The sequence below is a fragment of the Stylophora pistillata genome, chromosome 2 (genome assembly GCF_964205215.1).
Source record: "Stylophora pistillata chromosome 2, jaStyPist1.2, whole genome shotgun sequence".
Lineage (NCBI taxonomy): Eukaryota > Metazoa > Cnidaria > Anthozoa > Scleractinia > Pocilloporidae > Stylophora > Stylophora pistillata.
In genome coordinates this window covers 12,940,343-12,967,782 of record NC_142520.1, presented here as the reverse complement: position 1 = coordinate 12,967,782, position 27,440 = coordinate 12,940,343, and the positions used below count along the sequence as shown (strand labels likewise).

Genomic DNA, 27,440 nt, shown 5'->3' with positions numbered 1-27,440 from the left:
AAAACTTTAATATTTTTATTTGTAGAAACTCACCACAGGCGACTGCCATTAGCTCAATCGCTGGGATGAGCATTCGACTTAAAGTTGATGGAAATATTCACTGGAGAGTTTTTGAACGATACATTGGCGAATAATCCACCTAGAACTCTTGCTGCTAGATCATCAATGCTGTTATTCATTGATGTTGTGTTATTGCCAACTACTGATGGAAGTGCAACGCTATTGACACAAATTTCTCTTAAAGCTTTAGTGCGTGGACCGTCGCGGGCGTTGGCAGCTGTGGCAGTCGTAGTGGTACGACTGCAAACCCAGCCAACCTGCTTGACGTCCTTTGTTGTTTTACTAAAATATTATGGCTGCAGATGGATACTGAACCTGGCTTGGCGTGACCTGTTTGCTCGTAGATTGTTTTCTCAGGGGGGTGTTCACGGGATTTTTTCGCTTTCGGGTTGTCGCCAGCGAAAGAGGTTTTTCATGCCTCTCCAAGAATTTGAAGTTCACTTCAAAACAAGGAAGAACCTCAGGCTCACTTTGAAAATGCTTTTGTTGTTTTTGCTCTTTAGAAGGTGACAATGGTTTTGAAAACATTTTTAATTGACGTAGCCTGAGCCAAACTTTGTAACAATTTGACGATAGTTGTGGGACTTACGTACATGCGAAACAATTTCACCTAGCTTCGTTTTCAACTCGCAATTCCACGCTAAATACCTCGCTTCGTTAAGCAATCAGAATGCGAGATTCTATTCAATGATGCGATTCTATTTTTAATCACAATCATGATAAGATGTTTACCTTTGATACTGGAAGATGAAGACTGGCTAATTTAAATGTTTCCAAAAGGAAATTCAAGAGTTGGAGCCTTTGTTTAAGATACAACACTAAGGTTAGATAACGTATACAATGGCGTCTAGTTCCCTGAAGCTAAGAAAAATGTTCGGATTAAAACTTAAATTTATATATGATGTCTATAAGAAACATGAGCAAGCAATTGTAGACCTTGAAAAAACTCTAGAAATAAACGCGATTAAGTTAAAATATCAACAAGGCAAGGTAATTTCAATTTGGCCCCACGATCTCTACGATATTTTAAATTTTACAAGGTCATTGGGTGGCGAACACTTGCACTGTATTGTTATCTCAAAAGTTGACCGAAATTTTTAAAGAAAAAATTTAAAAAAGAATTTATATGCAGCCTCATTAACCCTTACCCTAGCCTTAAGAAAATGTAATAGATTAGAATGAGATAAATTGTCATAGGGCTGCATTCTTTCTTTACTGGTGCGCGCTCTCACTGGTTAGTTTTGAGGTCACATGACGTCTAATATGAAATGGTTTCTGTCAAAAGGTTTCGAGGGGGCATTACTATGAAAATCGAAGACGATTTAAGAGTAACAGTCCAATTTCATCTGTGAAAGTTGACCTAAATCTACCTTTGCACGTGAACAGATCGTGATTTCGGGTGACATAAGAATAGCACGAGATTATTCTGAAAGTATTTTGCTCTGTTATGAGGTTACATATAAATCAACCTCGAGTTTCATTTGTTTGTTTGTTTGTTATTTATTATTATTTTTTTTTTTTACAATATAACCTTGCCTTTCCTGGTTGTGCTATACAGTAAATCACTCAACGGCTCTTTATTCGAGAAACAGATTTTCCCCCTTGGGTCCAACCTGGTAAAAAGACAGTTTCCCTCGGGATCAACCTTTCAAAGACATAAAAGTGCGTATGCTCAAAATACACTAACACTAATTTTTACATTCAAAACCGCGTTATGACAGTATGTCCAATATTTTTATTGGATTCGATAATAATTGCAAACTCTACTGATCGATCTATGTATTCAGTCAGCGCTGAGAGTTTTTCGATCTCCATAAAAGTTTTTTTTTGTTTTTAAATTTTGGTTATGATCACCTGACCATGGCCAAATGATCGATAGCAACATTCATTATGTTGATTTTTACCAGCATTGTAAGATCCTCCGCCGCCTCCACAGGAATCAGCTATATTATCTCCACTGCCTCCTCCAGAATACCCCCCTCCTCCTCCACCGCCTCCTCCTTTTCCCAAAGCTCCTCCACCTCCGCCAAATCCACCCACAATATTGTTAGATAGAGCTCTACCTCCCACTCCTCCCTGAAGAAATCCTTTACCACCCTCACCACCACTTCCTATGGTACCACCAAACTTCACTGAGCTTCTGCCGCTGGAGTAGAAACCTCCTCCGCCGCCACCTATCGGTGATAATGACAATAAGTAGTTGTTTGCAGTCGATTCGTAATCTTTACATTTAGGTTTAGAAATAGGTGAGATTCTTCATTCTACTACTGATGAGACTAGAAGTTCCTTTCGTGCGATAGAGATCAACGGAGATTGATGATACGGTAGTTACTCATTTATTAAAGAAAGGTCAATTTCAGACTAATGTCGTAACAACTGAATCAGTGTTTATTTAAAGGAAAAATGGGGTAAGAATTGGAAAAATAGCGATGCGTACGGGCGAAAATTAAAAGACGAAATTAAAATGTAAATGATTTTAAGATAAAACACATCTTCAAGGAGAGCTAGAAGAATCCAAGAAATCGTCCTGTTTTAGATTCCCTTTAGAAGAGTTCAATTCTCAAGGTACAAAAAAAAGAAAACAAAACAAAACAAACAAAAGCAAAACGAAAACGTTTTTAAGCATTTAGCGATGATAAATACCTAACCTTTCTGCCGTGCAGTCCCACGTCAAATTCATTCATTTTGATTTCAATAATTTGTATCTTTTACGTTTTTCCTGACAATTGATTGATATGTGGATAAGAGACATGGGAATTTTGTTTCGTAAACAGATGGTGACATATCAAAGCCACCGACTTACCGGAACGGCCAGTGTCAGCGATCTGTGCTCCATGTCCATTGCTTCCCCCTGACCATGATCTGTACCCAGGATTTCCCGATGAATTAGAACTAGCATCACATCCTGAATGCCTTGACTTTAATTTCTTTATACCTCCTCCGCCCCCGGCTATGATCAAAGATTTGTTGGCTCCTCTCACTACAAATGTACCTCCACCACCGCCAGAAGAATAATCAACCTTGTTTATTCCTCCTTCTTGACCGATAAGTATCTGAATGACTTCACTCTTGTTTAAACTGAATGTTCCAATCATTCTTGCTCCTCTTCCTCGATACTGAGCACTGTTGTTGAGTTTATCGTACCCTCCTGCTGCTCCTATTGCTTCTATTCTGTATTCGCCAGTGTACGGCACAGTTTACTGTTGAATACCGCTGGACAGTGTAACTTGTCCGTCATGATCCTGACCTGTGTAGTGACTGCTTAGCGTTGTCGGACCAAATCTTCCACTGGCGTTGAGATTTGTAAAAACGGCATTGAATACTGAAAGGGAATAGTTAAGCTATCTCTATCAATATCAACATAAACGTTTTCCTTTTATTGGCGGTACATTGCATTTATAAAAAGAGATGTTGAAAATTGATTAACAAGTAAATTGATCCTTAAAGTTACTTATACACTAATGTGAGCATTAAATTATCTATTTAACAGATGGTGAACGCCATAGCGTGTACTGTTGAGTTATCGATGCACGCCGGAGGTTGCTAAGCACGAAAGAAGCGTAAGAGTCGCACGAGGTGATAGCCGAGTGAGACTCTATCTTCTTGAGTGCTTAGCAAACAACCCAAGTGTATCCATAACTCAATAGCGCACGCTATGGCGTTCACCATTTGTTTTATAACATAACATTGAGACATTGATAGAACAGAAGTTCTTTTATTGAGCTACATCGCAAAAAAATGTTCGTGTAGTCTTGCATGACAAGAGAAAACAAGCGCGCGAAAATTCATTCATAACAACCGACTGCACACCAGCAACTCGATAAAGTTTAAGCACCCTTCCTGAAATACTGACAAAAATCTTCTTTATAAGCTCTTTATTTCTTCAATAGATGATGAGATTTCAATGTCGTCCAACTCCTTTTCTTCCTTTGCTTTATTTAATAAAATTGGATCGATATTCGACATCCATTCCAACTCTTTATCGTTAGAAGGATAGTTTGAATTTTTCGCCATTTTTGTTTGTAACCTTAATCCAAGTAGTCGCTTGCGAAATGCAAGAAAACATGTCTTGAGCGTTATCTGTATTCTAAGAAGCACAGTTGGATAATAAATGACTCGTAAGTAATCAAAACACATGTCGAAGCATACGAGACCATGGTAAAATGGATGCAAAAAAGAAGCATAATTGTAGTAGCGAACATGATTATTAGAACGCACGTGCAAAGTAACTCTTGCCTTTTTCACAGTGGTCTCCCGTGTAACCAGGTGGACACACACACTTGTATCCCTTGTCAGTAAATCCAACTAAGCAAGTTGCATTGTTGTAGCACATGTTGAAACAACACTTGTTCTAGTGGGGAAAAATATTGAGCCTTATTTTTTCATAAAATAACGGAGATGCTATTCATGCGAGCGATTTATACTTTCTATCCATAAGGGGCATGCCTGGAGTTTTTCACTTTTTGTGTAACAAATAAAAAAAGCCTCGACTTTGCTCTGTTCTGTTGTAAAGGACGACGTAAGCGGCTAGAGAACAAAAGAAGTGAAGGGGGAGAAACTTCTTGATACTCTGATAAGACATGCTGTCTCAACCAATCAGAACGCGGGTTATACAGGAACTTTATTTTTAAAATTCATTCATCTTTTTTTTTTTTTCATTTTTAGCCGATTAAGGTGTTCTCAGGCTTCACTCAAAAAGGTTTTGAGATAAAATTGCCTCATCTGAGTTGCTGAAGACTCACAGAAGACCAAGGAAACTCTATTAAACGGTACACGAGGCTTGCGAAGAGCATCAAACTTATAAACAAAAAAAAAAAAAAAGAAAACAAGAACAAGTCTTACCTCCGTGCCCCTATACATGAAACCTGCCATCGGTTTCAAATCATTTGGGTGTTGTAAGTGGTCCGAGTCACTCAATTGACACAAAACCTCCTCTTTTTCTCCTGCGGGTCCCATGTTGATCGATTTACATCTGTCTTCCATAGTACACCAATTTCTGCAGTGACTATATATATGCATTCCGACTGGTAATAAAATGTTTTTAAAGACGTGGCCCACTAATCCATATCCATCTTTCTGTTGCAAGAACTTTAGACGCCGACAGCTATCTATAAATCAGACGTTAGAGAAAAGCTTTTGTCAGGCCTCAAAAACGTCTCGCGTAGGTTGGCGAAAAAAAAAACTCAAAAAGGCACAGGAGTAGAATAGAATATAATTGAGTAATGTTTAATAAGACCAGTATTTAGAGCAAACCGTGTGGTCTTAGGGATTTGACAATTTTCATGGATATCAATTCATGAGCTAAAACTTCTATCCACTCGGACTTTAAAATCCATCTGCTCAAGAAATTGGATAGTTTATTATATCGTCTATATGTGGTTAGCTTTCGGTCGAAATATACTGAACCGCTTAGGGGCCAGACTATTTATTTTGTAACCCATCTGTAATATTATTTTTCCTTTAACAGCAGCAAAATAGAAGTGTGACAACTCCGCAATATGCCGGCACAAGAGGTTATATGTTTATTTTTTTTTTGGGGGGGGAGGGGGGGGAAACTTTAAAGAAACATTTGCAATTTTTTATTTCATTTCCGTTTTCATATGCGTTCTCATGCTTTCTTTTAGCGGATTAAAAGATTCAAAACGTAAAACGTTTTTGAGCAAAAACGAATTTGAGTTGATGTGACTCAGGAAAAAGGAGATAAAAAAAAAGACCTTGCAGAGGCTAAACAATCATTTTTCTTTCTAATTTAAAACTTTTATAATTGCTATTGTTTTCACCGCAAATTATAAAAGTAGAATGTTTCGAAAACGAATCTGGGTGGTAGGGCACAGAAAAAATAGTGGAGAAGAAAAAGCTTTCGACAAGCTAAGCTGAGGGAGCTTTTTAAAAATATGTTTGTACCCCGAAATGGTATCTTAATTTCTGTAAATATTTCACCATGTACTTTAATCAATTTTTAAATGGTCAAAATCTGAATTTTGCCACAAAGATAGTGAATAATGTATGATGTTATGCCCCAAAATGTGCTTACTTTAATGGTCTCTGAAACTTTATTCCAAGTTGAAAACCAAAACAATAAATGTAAACAATAATGTCAAGGTACATGGAACTTTAGAAAATCATCTCTTTTTTCGCTACTTATGACCTCATACCCTATTCATTGTAACCTTCCTCAACTAGATTTGAACAAAGGAAAAATGTGTGAGAAATTCTTTCCCAATTTGAATCTTTCTTTACAATTTCCTTTTTTTGCAAACGAAATTTAAACAGCCACAGAAAACAGCCTGTATTTGCTGAATAAAACCATTTGTGACAAACGTAACCCTAGTCATTTTACTGACTTGAGCTAAAGTGCTGGTGACAAGCTTACTGAAAGATAAAAAGCAAGCAATATTAATTCCTATTTTCTTGATATTGAACGATTTTTTCAACCTCAAACATACCCAAGTCGAAAGATGTTAGCCCTTGGAGAGAAGATAAGTTCATAGGAATATTAGGTACTGAGTTTAACTTAAACTGGCGGCAATTTCGCATGCGGTCTGATTGACCACTTTGCTGTTGTTGATAAGAGTACAGAGAACGCTGCTCTCGTCAACGTGTCACGTAAAGTTTCGGTCACCGAACAAATCCACAGCATTTTGGGTACTGTGATAACGACTATCGTTGTCACGGTAAGAGGAGAGACCACTTTAAACCACTGTCGATTTATTAATTTTATTCTCATGGAAAGATAAGTTACTCAGTCACTAAGTTGTACACGGAAACAAGATATGCTTTTAATCATTTTTAAAGCCCTCTATAACAATATGCCTCAGTATATTCAATCTTTATTTCAAGTAAGAGAAAATAAGAAAAATCTTATGGGCAAAAACAAACTTGTTTTACCTGTAGCTAAGACCACAACTTACGGCCTCAAATCGACTTCTTACATTGCTGCTAAGGCTTGGAATGCATTACCTGATAAGCTAACATTAATGGCCGAATTTGGCCCTTTCAGGAATGATATAAGAAATCTAAGTAATTTGTAATTTTATATCACCATCATTTATATCATCATTTATATTTAGGCTTATATTATTTTTAAACTCTGTAATTTATATTCATATATTTTTCTCGGTATATTAGCATCTCCATTGCAAGAGGCCTAACAAGCCTCATTTTCATCCGAGTTTAAATAAAGTCATTATTATCATCATCATCATCATTTATCGCTCACATTTTGGCTTACTAAACAAAACTGCTTTTGTGGTTCTCGCACTAAGTAAATCATTACTGGCCTATTGTTCAAAACTTCTTTATTTTATTTGTTATATACAGATATTTAAGGAATAAAAAAAATTATTCCACATCGACTATAAATCCTTTGTTTCCCTGCTTAGTCTCCTTTACAGGCTAATTCAGTTCAAGAAATGTTGGAATGTTCTGTTCGTAAACTATTGCATAGATTGCACCTAAGGTTCCTCTGCTCCAAGAGAGGCTGTCAAACGGAGGACGAAAAGGACATTTTTCTATTATATTATTGATGTTCTGAGGGTATAAAGATAATTCAGATGGCATTAGTTGAGGAAGAAATAAATATTAGAAATTTTCACCCATTTTTACCAGGTGTGTGCTTAAAACTAGCCAAAAGTCATAAATAATCGATGGGTTTTTGCATCGACGTTATTAGGAAATTTTGGGTTTTTTCTCTGTGAAAAACATATGCGTCTCTGAAAAAAAGAATGAAGTGGATGAGATTCTTGCAATTCTTTTACTGGAATCGCGTGGACTTACATGAAATACAGACGTAAAATTCTTGCTACTAAAAGTGTTCTCGTAACAAGGAAGAAACTATATTTTCATTGAAATTAATTGTAACCTTCCTTCAACGAATTTTTTCTTCTTCCCTTTTTATTTTAAATTCCACACATCTTATGTTCTTGACTTCCTTTCTAAATGCGGTAAATTACTTTCAAATGAGTCACTGTATGCTGAGTTAGTTTAGGCAATTTATTCTTTCTGAAGGACCTCTCACGGGCCTACCTAACCCTGCAGGAGTTCTTTTGTTTCCTTGGGCATGCTAAGTAGTTAATAGCATATCAATCTAGTCCGTCTAAGTTTTCGCAATAACACCCAGGAAGAGCATAATACGGAGACAAACGTCTCTGCAATATAACTGATTAAGTTTCTGTTTGCAACATATTTTTTCGCTGCGGACTAAATCCCATTTTAAAATTCTTAATGTATAGTCTGTTCGAAACAGGTGCCTGAAGTCTCAAAAAGCAAATATATTGCTTAGATACAGGGTATTTCTCAAATGAAGGAAACGATAACGGAGAAAAAATAATTTTCATACTCGCTTGATGATGACCTCGTTCTCTCCAAAGTTGAAGATTCAAGCGTAAATGAAGGAAGATATTACTGGTGGTTTTGCTCATTAATCAAAAATCACGCGTAGTTGTTTCCATTAAAAACCATGATAATTCGAGACGTTTTTCCTTATTTTCCGCATTTTTAGAGATATCTTTGTTTCTTCTTCCTAAAATGATTTCAATGAATACTCTGTTACTTTGATGGATAGACACAGAGCTGAATTCAAACGCTCTTAAACCACCTATAGACAAAAGCTACGACGATATGAAGTGCTTCTCAAAGTTTTCCTAATCATAACGTTTGCTATAGCTGACACCTTGATTCATTTTTACGAATCTAATGGATTTAGAGACTTTAATAGAAATTGCAAAAGATAACTCATGAGCGACAAAAACCTTATAAACAAAATTCCTCCATTTGATTTTCTGTCCTCAAGTTACAAAGGTCTGAGTGTCTCCTATTCATTGCCATCCATTATTGCAAAAGTATTTCTTTCCCCTCCGAAAGATAGCTTTTATTACGTATTTATGATTGTTTCATGATGAAATTGATCTGAACAAATTCTTGTAAAAATTTGATGCTTAGGAAACGTCGCCGAAAAGTTAGAACCAAAATACCCCCAATGAAGTTCCCACACACACCCTCGATTATGTTACAACTGGTCTAGAAAGTTTCTAAATTATTAAGCTTTTAAAATCGTCACGGTAGTTTCCTTCTTTCTCTCCTTTAAAAAGCTACTCTTGTTTACAAAATACTAAATCTCTTTGCACTCAAGCTTTTCCGAGATGGTCATGTCAATTTTTACTTGAGAGCCCTCGCGATGTGGTAGATTAGGATTTCCAAACCCTTGAAAAGTGCATAATTTTTGGTCCCTACTCCTCGGGCCCTTGCTTTCCTGTAACTCCAGGTTTGCATTACTTCAGGAGTTGCCATAGTCTACATTTTCATCCAACCCACACAAAAGACTTTCAAAGTTAACTTACCATGGTTTGCAACCGTTAAGGTGTAGAACCAGCCTCCAAACAAAAAGAGAAGAAATATGAAAGAGAGCATCGGGCAGCGACGGCGGGCCATCTTCAGAGTCTTGTCAAAGAAGAAAGCGTTTTTAACCAACCATCAGAGTGTTTCGCTTTACAAAAATCTTTTCAGTAAAGCGAGATAAATACAGCAACCGTCAGTTTCCCATCTCTGTCACTGCTTGGTTCTTGTAGAGCCAAAACGTCTAAGTTTCATTCCTACCGTCATTTATTATTAACTCAAATTGGGCGGGATAATAAGTCTCTTAACTATTCCTGTTTACTACTTTCTTCAAACGTCATTGGTGCATGAAAAATGCCCATTACAAGCCTCTTGTTTAATGGAATTTTCAAAAAGAAATTTCTCTGAAACGTTAATCGAAACGAAATGAAAGAACGACGAAAAAAGAAGAGAAGAAAAATCTAGAGATACTAATTGTTATGATGATTATTTGTACTATCACTCATTAACTTCCCTTGGGGAAGTAAAGTCTTAACCATAAGAGCCAGTTTTGACTAGAGTAAGCCTTTTGTACTCTATGTCGAGACAATTCCATAATTTTACAAACTCCTTAAATAAAAACACATTAAATGACTACCGAGTTTTTTTTCCCATTTATTTGGCATTTTGGGGTGAAGACTGTTATTTCAAAATGATTATTTAAACATTCAATAAAAAAAAAAAAGTCCTGGAACGTCACGCAATGTGAACTAGGTCCCAAAAATGTTCTTTTCGAACTTTTACGAACTTTTCCGAATTTTTTTTTTTTTTTATCGCTAATAAAGAAAAAATGCCATATTGATTTTAACGTGCGAAAATAAGTCTGTTTATACGACAGGGGTGCATAAAAGTTAAAAAAAAAATACTTTCGTGTTAGCCAGGCTTTTAGAATATTCGTCACGAACATTGTAATAATGAACTGTACACGAATTCATCAAAAATGCGTTTCGTTTTTTCCTTCTTGAAACGACTCTTTTATCACGGTTTCCACTTGCCAATCTAAATGGCTAACAACCATCTAATCTAACTTTAGATGAGTGGGTTCAAGCCGTTTTAAATGATTATCTCAGTCTTCCCAGTAGCTCATTAAATATGCATAAACATTTCAACCAATCAAATCCCTCATTCATCGGTGAACAAGTCAAGGTCATCGCTGCGAAATGCGTCGGTTAAAGCCCGTCTTCCTTGATGTGAAGAATATTGGGCGCGATGGAAAGAAAACCACTGTATCGATTCCGCTGAGAGTGGATCTTGGGAAGCAGCCTCATAAGAGTACGGAGGAAAATAGTCAGGACACCAACAGTCCAGTAGAACAAGATGTCCCTCTTGACAATCTCGACAAGCAGGAACTCTCAACTCAACAGCAAAATCGTGTTTTGAGTTTCTCTGCTAACTGGGAAAAGGTACGAGAAAAGTTGCTGAATTCGTACATTGAAGAACAGCATCTTCCAGACAATACTAACTGTGTGAACCGTCAAAAGAGTATCGCTACAACACGATGTGAATACTGTGGCCCTCGCCAGTACTTCTGTGTTGAATATGCACGAGCTCTACATGTCAATCGAAACAAGTCTCATGTACTTGAGCAATGGAAGGTGTGTATGAATATTCTGGGGCCGGTTGTATTCTAGCTACTTTTAGTGTAACATATCTGGTTAAACTGTACTTTTATCTACTTCTTACTTTCTTTATTTTAGTAGGATTGGGTATTTTCTCCTTTGTATGCAGATGAGGCAACTGTTGGCTATGGCCATACGTGCAGAACCGCAACAGTAAAGCTGTTCAGACCTCTGGATCCCTCAGGTCAGTTCATTTCATTTATAGTGGTTAGAGAATACTAGAATGGTTTTAAACGAAGCGTTCTTTTTCAATTTCATATGCTCCTTTGTCAAATTTTCCTGCCGCTTGCCTAAAATCAAGAACGCTGATGATAATGATACGATTTTTAAATTCTCTCAATATGTCAGGGCCAATAATTGGCTGTCCAATAGTTTCTAAATATTGAACCGGGTAATGTCCTGAATGATCGCACATGCAATTAAGTTTTGTGATGATATGGCTTGCCATTAAGTCCAAAGAGAAACTATAAATTTGGCTTGCATCTATCTGTAAGAGCCTTTTCTGACGTGCTGGGAGAATATTGGCCCTTGGACTTTTCTGTACAGACCTCGCTGCACTTGGTTTGTACTTTCAAGACCTCGTGCCAATATTCTCCTAGTATGGCTCTCGCGGTTGGTTAATAAGGTGTCTACATGTCCCTCAACAAAGTAATAGGTATGTAAAGCTCTATGTAATGTTTTTTTTTTTTTTTTTCGTTTTGTTTACTTAACTTCATAAGTTGTTCATTTATTTTTTTTTATGAATGTCCGGAAATCATCGCCTCAGATATGTACAAGTGTGTGATTGTGAGCCGCATGCTGTCACACTCTTGAAATGTCAGTTCTGGCCAGGGTCACCAGAAAATCCCACCACAGGATTCAGCTTCAAACTGATGGAGTTTGTGGAGAAGGTCTTTCTTCATTGTCAAGTGTCCCTGCTAAACATCACAGAAGTGATCACAGAACTCAATCCTCAGCTACAACCAACACATGTAGGTTTGCTTGCAAAGAGTCTTTTTCAGACATATGACCAGACTTTTTTTAATTGATTGATTTTGGTTGGACGGTATGTTTTTTTTGAGGTGAGCTCAATTTACAGTATCCTTAATTCAGAATGCTTTGAAGAATTCAGGTAGGTGTGGTTATAGGTTGACAGTATCAAAGCTGCTAATTTTTGGACGTACAAGGTCTACTAAGGTATTATTGATATTAGAATTAATATAATTATTACTACTATTATTATTGTTGTTGTTCTTAATATATTGTTATTATTAATATTATTATTATTATTATTATTATTAGTAGTAGTAGTAGTAGTAGTAGTAGTAGTAATAGTAGAGGCAGTCACATGATTTACAAGTGCTTCTTTATATAATTGGTATATTTCTTTATTTATTTTCTAGTTGCCCAGCTTAAATATATAAATGTCAAACTCATGCTTTGCTTTTGTGTTCATATGATTCAAAGATACATTGACTGTCTGTTTTAAGGAAAATATTCCATTTACATGAATTTATAAGACATATTTCTTGCTGTACATATACATCTACTGACTTGCTGTAAGAAAATAATTAGTCCTAATTGACATTTTGTTGTTTTCACGTGAAGGTATCTCATGCATCAGTACAAGCATTGTACAAACTACAATGGAAATCTGTACAATGGAGCTTGGTGTCCTATATGTCCAAGGGTAACTATACATTGTAATTTGTTCTGAATAGTAGCCTGCACTTGAGGAATATTATTTTGGCATTCATTTTGGGGCACACAAAATGCACTCATCTTTACACTAGTGCTGCAGTTCTGCAGTATTCATTTTATGTTGTTGTTGCTGTTCTGTTTTATATCTATTTTTCTCTTTTCCCCTCTCTTTTGAACAGGATGATGGTGTACTCATTGAAAGCATGGATGGGTGCTTTGGATTGTGTAGAAAAAAGGACAAAGGGCATGATTTAGGAACACCCAAACATGGAACACTCCTATTTGCAGACCAGGATGATGTTGACAATTTTGTCAACAGTTATGGCAAAGCTGGAGCAGACATGGAACAAGTCTGTATATAAGATGATGCAATGCTCAGATGTTAATTTGAGAACTGTATAATTTTCCTTTTGGCCCTTTGAATTCAAGATTTCCTGTTTTTGTCCCTTTTTTATCACAGAACTGCAGTAAGTTCCATGCTGGAGAGGTTCTTTCAGCTTTAAGATCAACAGGCAAAAACAAACTCTTTGACAAGAAAGGTGTCTTTGGGCGAGTATGCAGACATGACTTTCCTAAAGGATTCCTTAACATAAAGCATGGTGAAAGGTATGGCGTATAATTATGTAAATACATTTAACCTAATGTTGTGCTCAATCCTACATGTATTGTCTGTTAGAGAATTACATGATAGAGCCTGCCATGATTATTATAAATTTGTCATGCTGACAATTAGCACACTTGGATATACATTATGCAGGAGCATCCTATGATTCTTTACACTAATAGCATCACCATTGTATAACTTTGTTATTAATTTGAATGTCATATTATAGGAAATATATTCAATTTGTCTTAAATTTTGTGTAAAAAGATATAAAAGAAAAAATTGGTTATTGATTCACCTTTTCAATAATCTTTTCTCTCTACAGAATATCATACTCTGTTTATGAGCTTAAGAGGCTTAGAAGTCTTAATGAGAGCACTAGAAGCAGAGTAATCATCATGTATGACATCGCTTGTCTATTAGCACACCATTTGAAGGTAAGTAAATTTTTTGAACATGTATGTGCAGGAGGTCAAATGGTGGTTCTAAAGTGCTATTTAATTTTGTAGAACTGTCCAAAGTATTTTCTATTAAATTTGGGATGAAATAAAATAATTTATTGAAACAGTCTGGAATTATGTGAATTGTGGAAATTAAATGAAGATGTAGTCGTCAGAGTTATGAACTGTATTTTGAGTAGTTGGCTCAATCAAATAAAACTTAATTTTTGCAGCTCACGTAAACTTGTCCATTGCCTGTTTCATCACTTCCTCTCATGGGTACTGGCTTGCTCCCAACATATGGGGGTTCATAGCTCAGTGGGTAGAGCATTGTAATGACAATGTCACGGGCTGAAATCCCAATGGGGCCAGATTCGTTTCTTCTTTGTGTTTGGTTAAATTCCCATTATTGCTTACATTTACATTGCATGAATATCTGTCAGGATCACTCCTTAATTCCAGAATAGTTTGTTACTTCTGACACAATTTTCATTTACATGATTATATTTGTTAGTGTTCATCTCAGGAAAGCCTCTTGGAAGGTGTTGATGTTGCCATACCCATATTCCTTTGCTATGGGCACAAGGCATCATGTCAGGTTAGTAATTATATATCAGTTTAACGGTAAATGGCTTGGTGACAATGTGAAGAAATGTGTGGCAATACCACGACATTGGTTAAATACAGTTGTAATTATAATAAACATCCCACGCTTACCAATGGGTGAGCAGTGTGGGATCAGAAATCTGACAGTAGTTTCCAAAATCAAAAGCAAATGATCTCCAAGCGTCAGCTTAGCAAGCAAGGTAAAATATTTAAGCACAGGTACATGTTCCTTTTATAAGAGTGACCACCCTACATAAACCTATCAGCTTCGGAAAAGACCACCGGCCAGTGAACCTTTACTCGTGGTTAATTTTACCTAAATTGAAAATTAAATTAGGTGGTTTTAGTGGTTGTTATCTTTTGAGTGTTTGTTTTACTGGAAAGTTGGGGCGAGAATGCAATGCGGGAGGAGGTCTCACGCCTACTGGCTTGGTAAACATATTTCTGCGCTAACTCTCCACTGTTTTCCTAACTCGAGATGGTGCTTTGAACACTCGATTTGGAAATATTCATTCACACTGCTAAAATCTGCCTGCATTGTAGGCTAGTACGTGTATTGGCTAACTATCTCATGCAAGGTCCATACCATATTGATTCTTAGGTTTATCTTCAATGTGATTGTCCGTAGATCCAATACAGTCCAAGAAGGATCAAGGGAACTGGATTGACAGATGGTGAAGGGGTGGAAAGGTTATGGTCCTTTCTGTGTAGGTTTTCCTCTGCCACTAAAGAAATGAGTGCTCACAAGAGGACAGATGTTTTGACTGATGGACTTCTTCACTATGCCCAACATCTGTATCACAATTTTGGTATGGTTAATTTTATTGAACACATAACTTTCACGTTTCTGTAGGTTTTGCTTAAAAGTAAAGTATATATCAACTATTGACCAGAACTTTAGCTGGACAGCTTTATCTACCCTGTATTTTCTGTGGTATAAGTTGCAATTCTTCATTTTTTCAATAAGGACGTGTGTTAAGATGTAAGTCCAGGTTGATTACTCTCATTAACACACATTAAACTGATTCCTTTCAATGTTCACAGGTAGTACTCTAAAAGAAAAGTTTGCTAGGGCAGAAACTCTTCTACATGATGTAAGTGCAAAGCTTGAGGAACTCATGGAAAAACTTCCAGGTATACATTTTAAACTTTTTTTTTTACTCATTGCATTGAAAAACAGCACAATGACTTACATGCGTGCGTTTCTGCCCGATTATTGCATTACAATTTGTATTTACTTGTACTAGGTTGTGATGATGATGTGATACAACAGTGGCAAAAGGATGAAGTGGAAGCGCTGAAACCAAAAGAACACGGTAATTCTATTCCTCAGCATTTATTAAAAATCAGTAGGGAAAACATTTTTTTTTTTTTTTTGTATTCACTAATATATTATTAATCTGTCACAGAATTAACACTGCAGTGGTACGAATCATATGTCAGCTTGCTCCATATGTCTAAAAAACTCAGGTATATAGTGTGGAAGTACCACCTACCGAATTCATGATTTACATTATAGGGAGTACCTGAGCTTTTCGAAAGTGATTAATGTCGTAAAAAAGGCGAAATTCCTACCTAACCAATCGTTGTGGTGGACTACGTGAAACTAAACTTTTAGTTGATTCATGGCATTAGGTATTCCTTTAATTGTGACTTAGGCTTGAATAGAGCTGTTTTGTAGAGCTTTCTTCGGTCAAACCCAGTCTGGTCAAGTCAAGTAAAAAACTAGTCAGTTCAGTGGTACTTAATAAATCTACTTTGGAGCCAACTTTGTTGTTGTTAGTCATTGCCGCGTGGATAGTCAACAGCCGTGAGTAGATCCCGGCCTTCCTGCAGCCACCGAGTGCCCCCAGGACAACCTTTTCCCAGAAGAAGTTTATCGGGTTGTCCCCCGTCCGTCCGTTTATTTGTGAAGGCAAAACCCGTTTTCACATAAATATAACAAACGCATTCGTACTTCCCTTTCTTTCCACCTTAGCTGATATAATTACTAAGTATTAAATTTAACATATCGTGTACGTATCTCCACCCACTTAATTTTTTTTTTCAGAAATGAATTGAGCTATGTACAAGATGAAGATGAAGGGAAGGTAAAAGATGTTGAAAAGAAAATCAAACGGTAGGTCATAAAGATGAAAATTTCTTCCTTACAGCAACGACTGGAATAATCATGTTCTGCAGAGAGAGAATTAGGGGTGCAAAAATTAAAGACAAATAGTAGTTCTCTCAAACTTGCATTTATTGTACATAGGAACGACAAGGCCATAGTAGCCATGGAAAAGAAGCATCACATCAAAGAAAGATGGTCCGATTTGTCCCGTGTGTTGTAACCTTTAAGTCACGCCTCTACGAGAAGAGAAAGGGCGAACTCTTGTTGAAGTTACATTGTATGGCATCCGAAAGATGTTTCTTGGTGGAATTGAAGCGAAAATATGCTGGTAATAAACTGAAGAAATTGCTATGTAAAATATTTAGTAGCATGTGTATTTTGGTGATCATGGTCTGCGGTAATTCCGTCGTTATGTTACTGCGTATGCCAGTTGTTTTTAACTGCGAGGCTAGGCATTGTACAGGGATTATTTGAAAAGGGGTATGAGGGCTAAATTTTCCCAGTTCCCAAGTCTTACACATTTACATCTTTCCGTCTTATCCATAAAACTGCCACTGCATTGTATCTTTAGTTATTGTGAACTTTTTAATTTTCAGATGGTCAAGCAATTGCCATAAAGCTCGCAAAGCAGATCGACAAAGTCGTGAAGTCCATCCACAAAACTTTGTCTGAAGTAAATGGTATCTTCCTAATGATGTACCCCAAATTCTTTATGACGATGCCAAGGATCCAAGGAGCAGCATTTACTCTGAAGTCCAAGTGGAAGGGGACACCGTTCCTGCTCTTGTTAGGAGGCAGATAATTGACCTTTTCTACTTACACAACAGGTGTCAGGATGAGCTTGAGCTGTTGAAAGAGGAAATGAATCGCCTTGTCTCTTTTCTCCAAAACGAAAGCAGGCTTATAAACGAATCAGTGGAAGCGCTTCTGCCTCTCACTGATAACCCTCTTAATGCAGGAATGATAACTTGCCTTAAAAAGAAACGGATGATCCCCTGTAATCACATTTCCTCGCTGCTGCATTTGTGGGGTGGTATCTTGGATTTCCCTAAACCTATTGATCATGCTGAGGTAGCAAAAACCTATGCTCATTTGAGTGGTATCGACTATCTTCCCGATGACGAGAAATCAGACGAATCGATGATGGAGGAAGATGTGGACGATGAGGCCTTTGTGTTGGAACTATCATCAGACAGCGAATTATCTGATGATGAATAAAGCTCATTTTGTCTCTGTTGCTTGCCAAATCCATACAGAACCAGCCGCTGCTTTGTTTATGCGCGCGCGCTAATAGCGGGTAAACTTCTCGGAAAACCCGATAACTACCCACCCGGTTGAGTGGGTAGTTACAGGGCCTTTCTGAAAACCACTTCTGTGAGAACGCACCCTGTCTAAAGATTATTATCTATCTATCTATCTATCTATATATCAGTTTATTTTATTAGCTTCGCCAACCGGCAGGGACACCGCAACAGCTTGCACCAATTACTGCAGGCCCAGTAAACCCACCCATCCCACCCCAGGGGAGGACATCCATCACATAGTAATCTCGTGCGTGGGAAATTAATGTCTCCTACCCCCAGCCCTGCAGGAGACGGGACCTCCATTTATTCGTCTCTATCCGAGAAAACTAGAATATCCAACCAGTTCTTGATGTCACAGAAACGTAGCCAATTCTTCTCAATTATTTTAAGAGCTTGAGTGTTGGTCCGGCCGGGGCTCGAACCCTCGACCTCTCGCACAACAGTCAAGCGCTCTATCCATTGGGCCAACCGGGCGGCTGTACATTGTGTAGGACTATACTGACTGGCTAATCATCACAATATGTTTTAATAAATTATCACCGTTGGCAAATTTCATCTTGGTGGTGATTCGTTGCAGTTTTACGTTATTAGGATTATACATAACATGTGTAGAGGGCATATTTTATTCGCTAATCGGTGCCGAATCTCCCTTAATTAACGGACACTCGTAAGTGGACAGCTCTACTTACCCACCTAGTCAAAACCCCGTTTTATTAGACTCCCATACAGACTCTGTTAGGTTCTGATATGATTGAAAATCATGTTTGTGTGGATTGGAGTTCACCGGAGGTACAATTGTAGGCGTGGAAAAGATGTCGGACCATGAGTCAACGTTGTCATGCAATTTTGAGAGGTCCACCATTGTCGAACAAAAACATTTGTCATCTTTGTCGATCTGTACCAAAGGGAATGATAGATAAACAGAGATTAGCAAGTGTGGGGTGGGTGCCTCGAATATCTACATAAACTCTGTATTTTAATTATCGCTTTTATAAGGCACTATATAACTTAGGTTTGAATACTCTAGTTGATGAGCCAAATACTGAACTCGGTCGTCGTCCTTTAGTACATTGTCAATTCGGACCTTCCTTACTGAACTGAAATGACGCTTTTTCAGCGTTGCATACGTAACCATCACCCGTCCAACAAAATTTTTTAGTTTTTAATTTCAAACCTCATTTGTATCGTTGATCTTATCCATAGAACTCATGCGGTTTTATCTAGTTATTAATTTTTATATTGTTAATGTAAATTGTTTCGATAACAGCAGGTCCACATGAGCTATTTTTAGCTGCCTTAATTCAACCTGCTATACCAAATAAAGTGTATTTTTGTATGTATGTATGTAGATATACACATGTACCTCCTATTATTCTTAGATGGCGATGGATCTCATTGTTTAACCTTCCTATACAGTGCTTAGGCAAAACATATCTTGGTGACATCCATGGAATAGTGAATATGTGCCACATAATTTACAATTTCTGATATGTATGATGTCAAGTAAAATGTATCAGTATACTTCCTTTGTGAGGCCATAACGAAATTGACACACCCGTAACGGAATTAGCACGTGCCGGAATTACTGAGGAAAAGTTATAAGTTGTAATTATTTCGGGCGACTTAACGGATTATGTTGTTAAAATGGTAAACAGGCAGTCAGCGCTACTCTGTAAAAGTGTCCTGCAAATTGTGCAGAGGTTTAACGCGATCATTTGCTAACTCTGGATCTTCGCTTTATTCGTTAAGTTGTGTTGTCGTGTCATTGTACATCAAGTAGCAAATCAACCACAAGTCATATACGACGTCGATCGCCCTCCAACCTCCATGATACTAGACTATTTCTTAAAATATCATTGTCCTGGCGAAAGTAATGTTCAGTAATAGTTTTTATAGACTGATTTCTTCATAAAATTGTTCTAAGGTCTTTTTTGTCCTTTTCAAGATAGTCCGGTAGTCAGGTTTATCACATGATTTCGTTATATCATATAACTACCGTATTCCTCTTCAGTGTTCACAATTGTGTGTACGGACGTATATTTTTAAAGTTTATTTTTGAAGGTGAATTCATGTTTCTGCAAAAAGATATCATAACAGCTATTTACTGTGGTTTGGCTAACCATGTGAAGTTTTTCTAAATTCTTTTAACGAAATTAGCACAATGAGTGCTGGTGTCCTTGCGCCATGATGACCATGATAATGTGAAACTTCTCCACTACATCGAGGAGAAGCCATATTTTTCCGGCAATCAAAGTACCAAACGTGGAAGAATCATTTCATCTAGGTAAAGTTGGGAAGGGGGGGGGGGGGAAGTTAAGGTGTGAGGCGTGGGAGGTGGGAGAAGGGGGAGGCGAGGAAAAAGAGACGGAACGGTGACGCACTGGGACACGGCGATTAATTTTTCTTCTTTCAATCGATTGCAGCTGAAAAAAAAAAAAGAAAGAAAACGTGTTGTGCGTGGCATATCTGCAAACATCTTTGAACTGAAAGACTCGGATCGAAGGCTGAGGAATGCTACAGCTGTCTACCTCCAACCTAAATGACTCCCGAGTACCTCTAACCTCAATGACTGGGTACCAGACTCCCAGACAAACCACAGGGAGGGAGGTCACGAACTTACGCTTCTCTTTGAACCCTTCAATTGAAATGTATTTCCATTTCGAAAATGGATACGACCCTATCGATCTTGTTATTCAATTTCGCCAAGAAAAGAACGTGGCAAAGGATATCGGATTAACGCAAAGAAGCCACTATCTCGGTTTAATAGAAAATCTTGTTTGCCATTTCCATGAGATCCGAAACGTGGAGTCGACAACCTCCATTCGTACAGGAATGTCAATGGAATTGATAAAGATGAAGATGTCCGACGAGGCCGAAAGCGTTTTAAGTCACTTGAATGATCATAACCTGTCAAAGTTACCACAGCGGAAGAAACGACTGAGGAAAAAAACTTTATAAATACCCCTGCAGTGGGAGTATGTAGTTTCCAAAGTAACGCACGAGACGGAGTCAGGAGGAGGGGTCAGGCAAGGTTTGGGGACTCTGATATTTTCTGTCCAAAAATTGTCATATTTGCCACCCCTGTTACAACACCGAAATTGGTAAAAGTTTTAAAATCCCTACCTTAGGGCAGGTGAGTGCGGTCATTTATAACGATTGCCAAAATTTCTCATGCACCCAAGGGACAATGACAGAAAATCAAAATACCTACATTGGGGACTGCCCTCACAGTCAAATTTCCAAGGCTAGCCTGACAACCCTCTCCTTCTTGGGCTTTATGTTAAAAGGTGCATTGAGAACATGCCAATTAACTTAGAGAAGATAAGCTAAGCCTGCCATTGTATAAAGCGCAAAATTAGAATTTTAGGTCAACTCCACTGTCTGGTTCTGAAAGTAATTGGCTCCTACATATAATCTACATCTATATAGAATATATATAGCACTATGATGTATAAATGTAAACAAACGACATCCATCTTGGTACTCAAAAGGATTCAAACCACAGAGGTGGTGGAGTCTGTTCAGTGGAGTGAGAATGACATCTAGAACTACTTTTAAGATGTTGATATTGGCCCATCCCTTCATATCATAAGAAAATACTTTGGGAAACAATCTGCAACATTGCTGGATTATTTATGAGCACAGCTGTGTATGGGAATCTGGAATTTTATTTGCACAAAACAATGTTACATACGAATAGATCACTCTTTGCAGAGAGATATTTGCAGGTGATACGTTGATGCTTGGCCTATGTAATGATGATCGTAACTACCTGTCATTATGCAATGACAAGCTAAGCAGTCATGATGATCCAAAATAAAATATTCACATATCTATTTTGCTATAATTTTATTTTCAGATTTGCCAGAAGGAATACAATAATCTTTCCAATCATTTGAAGCATGCACATAAGCTGAGTAAGAGTGAAGTTGGAAGCTAAATAGGGAAAAGAATCAGGAAAAGGCCAAAGGAAATCAGCAAAATAAGTAATTTATTACATTTCTCATTGTTCTGAGTTCTGTTTTCAAGAGGATTGTGTTCATTGTAGTTACATAGATTAGTGTTTTCTCTACTGTACACAGCATTTATAACCTTTTTCAATTCACGCTCAATTTGACACAATGCATTCTCCCTATATTTTCAGCAAAACCAAGAGGCCCATGAGATGTTGTCCACTATGGGGATGTACCTGGGTTGGACGACGCTTCGGTTACCACCAACCAAAAGTAGACAATATCGGCAAAGATTCCGAAAAGTACTTGACACTAGTACACAAAAGATGCTAAGTTTTAATTTTATGTTACTTTCTGTTTTATTTGTACTATCAAGCTTCTACAAGTGGTCTTTGTTACAAAGTATAAAATGCATGTAACGTATTGTTATAATATGTAACATAGGTAATAAATTAAAAGTACTTTATACTACATTTTGTATTCATTTGTAGAGTCACACACCACTTTGTTTGACCACTGAAAACGATCAACAAATGAACAAAAAAACCTCTAGGCTTATCATTATCTATAGTTTGATAGTAGTAACAGTTTAAGAACTACGATTAGGATTCTCTGTTTGTCAGCTGGCTATTATTGAAAATTGGCTTTCTGACAAGTTCTTAGAAAAAGTATATTAAATTAAAGTATATGTTTGAAAAAACCAAAAAAATTGCTACCAGTTTGAGTTCCTGTTTTCTGTCTACATATACCGCAGTACTTACATATAATTTGGGTGAAGTCATTAGTATAGCATAGTCCATATATATGGTGAATGATAATGATTTCAGTGATCTGAGTGGAAAATGAATTCATGAGCTTTGAGTTTTGATATTTTACACTGTTGGATGGAAAGTTAATTTTTTGTTTCATGGATCTTTCAGTTTTGTCGAAACAGCAATTTAAAGATGTGTTCATATGTGGCACTAGAAACTTCTCAATGTTCTTCATGTGATTTATGATTTTATGCCTTTATAGCCTTGTGCCCACACTGAATTAAAGTACATAAATATTGTTAATTTTTAAACAATAGCGCTAAATCTTAAGGCAGCATATATTGAATTGTTAAATACTTCAGGTATATTAAAATACTGGTCATCTGAAATTTCTATCCTCTGCAAAAGATATAATGGCCCATAGGGTCCATTTTTGATCAAGTTGGCAATAGTAACATCCTGATGATTCGTATGATGCACGATCCTCGCAGGAGATAGCGCTATTTAAGCGATAGCGAAAATCAGACCTGAAAAAAATCAGGCCTGTACGGGACTCGAACCACTGACCTCTGCGATACTAGTGCAGCGCTCTACCAATTGAGCTAACAAGCCAACTGGGAGCAGGTCGTTAACTTGATACGTAATAAACCCGTGAAAGTGATAAATCAGATACAATGAAATATATGAGGTTCATATATTTTGAACTGCGGTATTAGATACGTATGATGCACGATCCTCGCAGTAGATAGCGCTATTTAAGCAATAGCGAAAATCAGACCTGAAAAAAATCAGGCCTGTACGGGAATCGAACCACTGACCTCTGCGATACTAGTGCAGCGCTCTACCAATTGAGCTAACAAGCCAACTGGGAGCAGGCCAGTTTCGTGATAACTATGTATGATAACTTTCACTGATAACTATGAACAATTGGTTCAATACTACCCACAATCTTGCCCTTACCAGAACAGATCTTATTGACCTCCTAAACGTAGCCACCAAAGGCCAACTATTTCAATTTAATGGAGCTCTATACGAACAAACAGATGGCGTTGCTATGGGGTCCCCTCTCGGGCCCTTATTAGCAAACGTCTTCATGTCATCCATCGAAGATACCCTTGAGCGACAAAGAAAACTCCCATCCTATTATCGTCGATATGTTGATGATACACTCACTGTAACGCCCGATCTAGCAACAGCAACTACCTTCTTGCATACCCTCAACAGCGCCCACACTTCAGTCAAATTCACCATGGAGGTGGAGAAGAACAGCAAGCTTCCTTTCCTTGGCACCGAACTACTCAACCATGCACCTCGGATTGAAACCAAGGTATATGTGAAACCAACAAACACGGGCCTACTATTACACTACCAAAGCCATGTAGACAATCGCTACAAACGGAGCTTGCTGAAAACTATGCTGGATCGCGCACACCGATTATCTTCCTCCTGGGCCCATTTCTCTGATGAGTGTGATCGCCTAAAGAAAGTTTTCGCACGGCTTAAATACCCGGAACGCCTGGTAAATTCTACCATTAACACCTTCTTACAATCAAGAATTGTTGGTACGCAGCCTACACAGACGCCCAAAGAACCTATATCCATTGTTCGTGTGGTCATACCTTTCAAAGATCAGGAATCAGCAAATTATGTTAAGAAAGAGCTCAAGAATCTTAGCATGAAGGTGCAGACAACTGTCCAGCCAGTATTTGTTAGCCGCAAAGTTGGCCAAGATCTTAAAGTACGAAAAATCAAGCCACAGATTGTCAACCAACAACGCGTCGTTTATCAATTTCAATGTGACCTGTGTGATGCGGGTTATGTGGGCTATACACGCGGACACTTACACACACGCGTGGATGGACATAAACGAAAGGCATCTTCAATATATAAACACTACCACGAACGGCACAGCGAAGTCCTGAAAGACTTACTGAAACGTTTTAGCATTCTAAAAAAGTGTAGTAACAAGTTCGATTGTTTGGTGAACGAAATGCTTTTCATCAGAGACTAAAAACCCACTCTGAACGTGCAAAGCGATTCAATTCGCGCAAAAGTATTTGTTTAATTAGCTCGTAACATATTCATGCTAATTTAGTGTTACACCTTGCCACAAACTTCATTTTTATTTCTCCTTGACAATGGCGTCATGATGACACCGAAATGTCGGTTTTTATCGTTAAAATGGTATATTGATGATTTATTGGAAACTTTTATACGATATTACAATGTAAATCAAAGTTTTATTTGGGAGTAACCAGGACTGGTAACCATAGCAACCCTCTTATTTACTTTTGTTCGCGATCTTATCAGAATGTTTCTTCTCTCTTTCTATAGGGTAGAGGAGTATGTAAGAACTGGAAAAGATCAAAACCTTATCAAACAAAGTCTGAAGTGGTTCTTGTCGTTCTGAGTCGAGCTCAGTCATTAGTAACTAGTTTGCTTTGGCTAATCGCTCTGACCTCAGTCGATGATCCTGAAGTTGAGATTTCTAGTGCATTCATTTTTTCTTTAGGTTTAGCATTCCCTGCTTGTGCTTCTATAAGTTTTTCTTCTATTGCCCGTTTGCGTACAATCTCTACAGGTTCAGCGATCGAATCGGCGGTTGAAGGCTCATCTTGGACTGGTGTTGTTACTGTTTGGGGTTTTGTAGGCGATTATCTCTTCTTTGGCGATGCCATATGCCACGAGAATTTCGATGAGACGCTACCAGGCTTCATTTTTATAATACCATTTAATGACTTTTTCATGTCAGTTTTCTTGAAATGACGGGAGCACACTTTAGTCCGACGAGTTAGTTCATAATCTTTTTCCGATCTCTTCGAATCGCATGGATCCATTTCTTTCGCAAAACTGCATTCTTCGGGAAGTAAAATAATGAAAATTTCTCCCCATCTGAATTGCGATGGACCTTAAAGGTGCAATGAGGAACACAGCAGTGTGTAGGCATTACAAAGGCAAAATATTGATAAGGATTTCGAGAAAATCCTTGCTAAAAAAGCGTACAACGAAATGGCGATGGCTGATCGACCTCTTTTTTGTGCAAAATCGTTACCAATCCCTACAAAAGAATGCTCGATTTGCATAGCGTGTATAAATATGCATTCCGATTGGTAATGAAATGTTTTTAATGACGTGGCCTACCAATCCATATCCATCTTCCTGTTGCAAGAACTTTAGACGCCGACAGCTATCTATGAATCAGACATTAGAGGATAGCTTTTGTTAGGAAGGAAAACGTCTCGCGTGGGTTGGCGAAAAAAAAGGTCTTAAAAAAACACACGAATAGAATAGAATATAATTGAATAATGTTGAATAAAACCATTTCTTACAGCAAACCGTGAAGTCTGAGGGATTTGACAAATTTCCATAAATATTTTACCATATACTTTAATTAGTTAGTAAATGGTCAAAAATTGAAATTTTGTTGGATACAGAACTATGAACAAACTGTGGTGTTTACCTTTTGTTTTATTAACATAACATTGAAACATCGTTACAAGACTTCCCTTTTATTTAACAAATCTTTAAAACAAGCGCGCGGAAAAATAGTGTTAGCATTTGCTCACGTCAGCAGCATACATCAATGGGCAAATAGTAGATGCTGAGTTAACCAATCAGAGCGCGCGCTTTGCTTTAGTTATGTTATAATTAATTAATTTTTTGATCATATATTCAATTTGTTGTCTCTCGATTGACGTGTACCCAGTTATCAACAAATATTTTCCCCTGCCTCGCATCTGATTGTGGTTGTAAATGTTGTGGCAGTCTTGTTTGTTAAAACTGAGAGGTTTTGAAATCGGCCTTCGACTGAACCTGTCAATTCCTTCGTCATTTTCAAAGGTTAAGCGTCCTAATACTTCCTCAATCTCTCTCTTTTTAAGCTATAAATCCTTCTTTAAAAGCTGTTTTTGGATTTGTTACTTATTGTTTAGTTACAAACGAATCATTTTAATATCTGCCATCACATGTCACATCAACTTACTATTTTTTTTAAAAACGTCAGCCCTTAAGTTTAAACGCTCATACGAGGCTACTACTAAACGATCCCTACTGTTACACATATTCCTTCTGGAAAGCGGGAAAGCGAGTTTTATCAACGCTGCTATGCTAGTTCGGCCTTTTTTTCTCTTATTTTGGGCTTTTCAAGGCACCATTTTATTTAATAATTAATATTTGAAATTGTCCACCATTTATCTTCGTAACTTCAATCAAATTCTTCGCTTACACAATTCGAGAAAAACTGTCTAGCCGGTTGTCTGGAGTACAAATACCGCGAGATATTTGTATTGGGTTTAGGCGTTATTTGTACCCAACGAAGCACCGTTGGATGATATTTTATCAACCAACCATTGGTTCATGCTTAGCGACGTTTATCGCGATATGGATGCACGCGTGATCTTTGGAGAGCACAAGCTAAAAAGTCACCATGGTCAGGCAAATATAAAGAAACGAGGATAATGAATCTATTGTTTCTGATATTGGCTAAAGTTTAGATGGACAAATGTCATAGTTACCTGTGCAGTATTTGCCATCGCCTTGAACCCTAACCATGCAACTGCAGTTAAAGGAACTTTCAGTATTGTTGCACTTGGCATTAACGTCGCAGTTATGGGTATTGGGGGTACACTCGTCTAAATCTGAAGAGACAAATTCTTTCCGTTAATGATGTACTTAAAAACAAATAAATGATAAAAGCTTGCAGGTACGTTCATACTGCATGACCTCGGATAATCGAGAGGACTGAAAGCTCACTGAAAGCGTGCTTTCAGTGTGGAATCGTGTTTAGGGACCAGTCGTTATCTATCGGAGGAAGGATGAAGGGGCGGGGGAGATCACATGATTTTCAGGGGAAACGTATACAAAGTGTGATATATGACTCGTTGGTCAGTTAGTCATCGGAAGACATGTCGAGGCATACGAGACCAGAGTAAGATAGACAC

At 37.6% G+C, this 27,440-nt stretch overlaps 2 protein-coding genes and 2 pseudogenes across 3 annotated transcripts; 2 read left to right on the top strand and 2 right to left on the bottom strand.

Moving 5' to 3' along the window:
- LOC148737195 (uncharacterized) lies at positions 1-27,132 on the bottom strand. Its single transcript, XM_088749077.1, has 3 exons — positions 27,015-27,132; positions 2,864-3,382; positions 1-2,234 (listed from the first exon to the last, which is right to left on the bottom strand). The coding sequence occupies exons 2-3, from the start codon at positions 3,153-3,155 to the stop codon at positions 1,894-1,896; spliced, it is 633 nt and encodes a 210-aa protein (XP_088605203.1). The 5' UTR covers positions 3,156-3,382; positions 27,015-27,132; the 3' UTR covers positions 1-1,893.
- LOC111338915 (uncharacterized) lies at positions 4,268-9,600 on the bottom strand. The gene is made up of 3 exons (XM_022945473.2): positions 9,399-9,600; positions 4,903-5,168; positions 4,268-4,411 (listed from the first exon to the last, which is right to left on the bottom strand). Exons 1-3 carry the CDS (start codon positions 9,487-9,489, stop codon positions 4,268-4,270), a joined length of 501 nt encoding a protein of 166 aa, XP_022801208.2. The 5' UTR covers positions 9,490-9,600.
- Positions 12,596-17,800, top strand: LOC148737197 (uncharacterized; annotated as a pseudogene). Its single transcript, XR_015996734.1, has 12 exons — positions 12,596-12,720; positions 12,911-13,081; positions 13,192-13,337; positions 13,661-13,772; positions 14,290-14,373; positions 15,010-15,190; positions 15,426-15,515; positions 15,629-15,697; positions 15,791-15,851; positions 16,432-16,500; positions 16,633-16,819; positions 17,088-17,800. The product of XR_015996734.1 is annotated as an uncharacterized LOC148737197 (transcript).
- LOC148737196 (uncharacterized) lies at positions 23,537-24,602 on the top strand (annotated as a pseudogene).
- Positions 27,133-27,440: the final 308 nt, after the last annotated feature.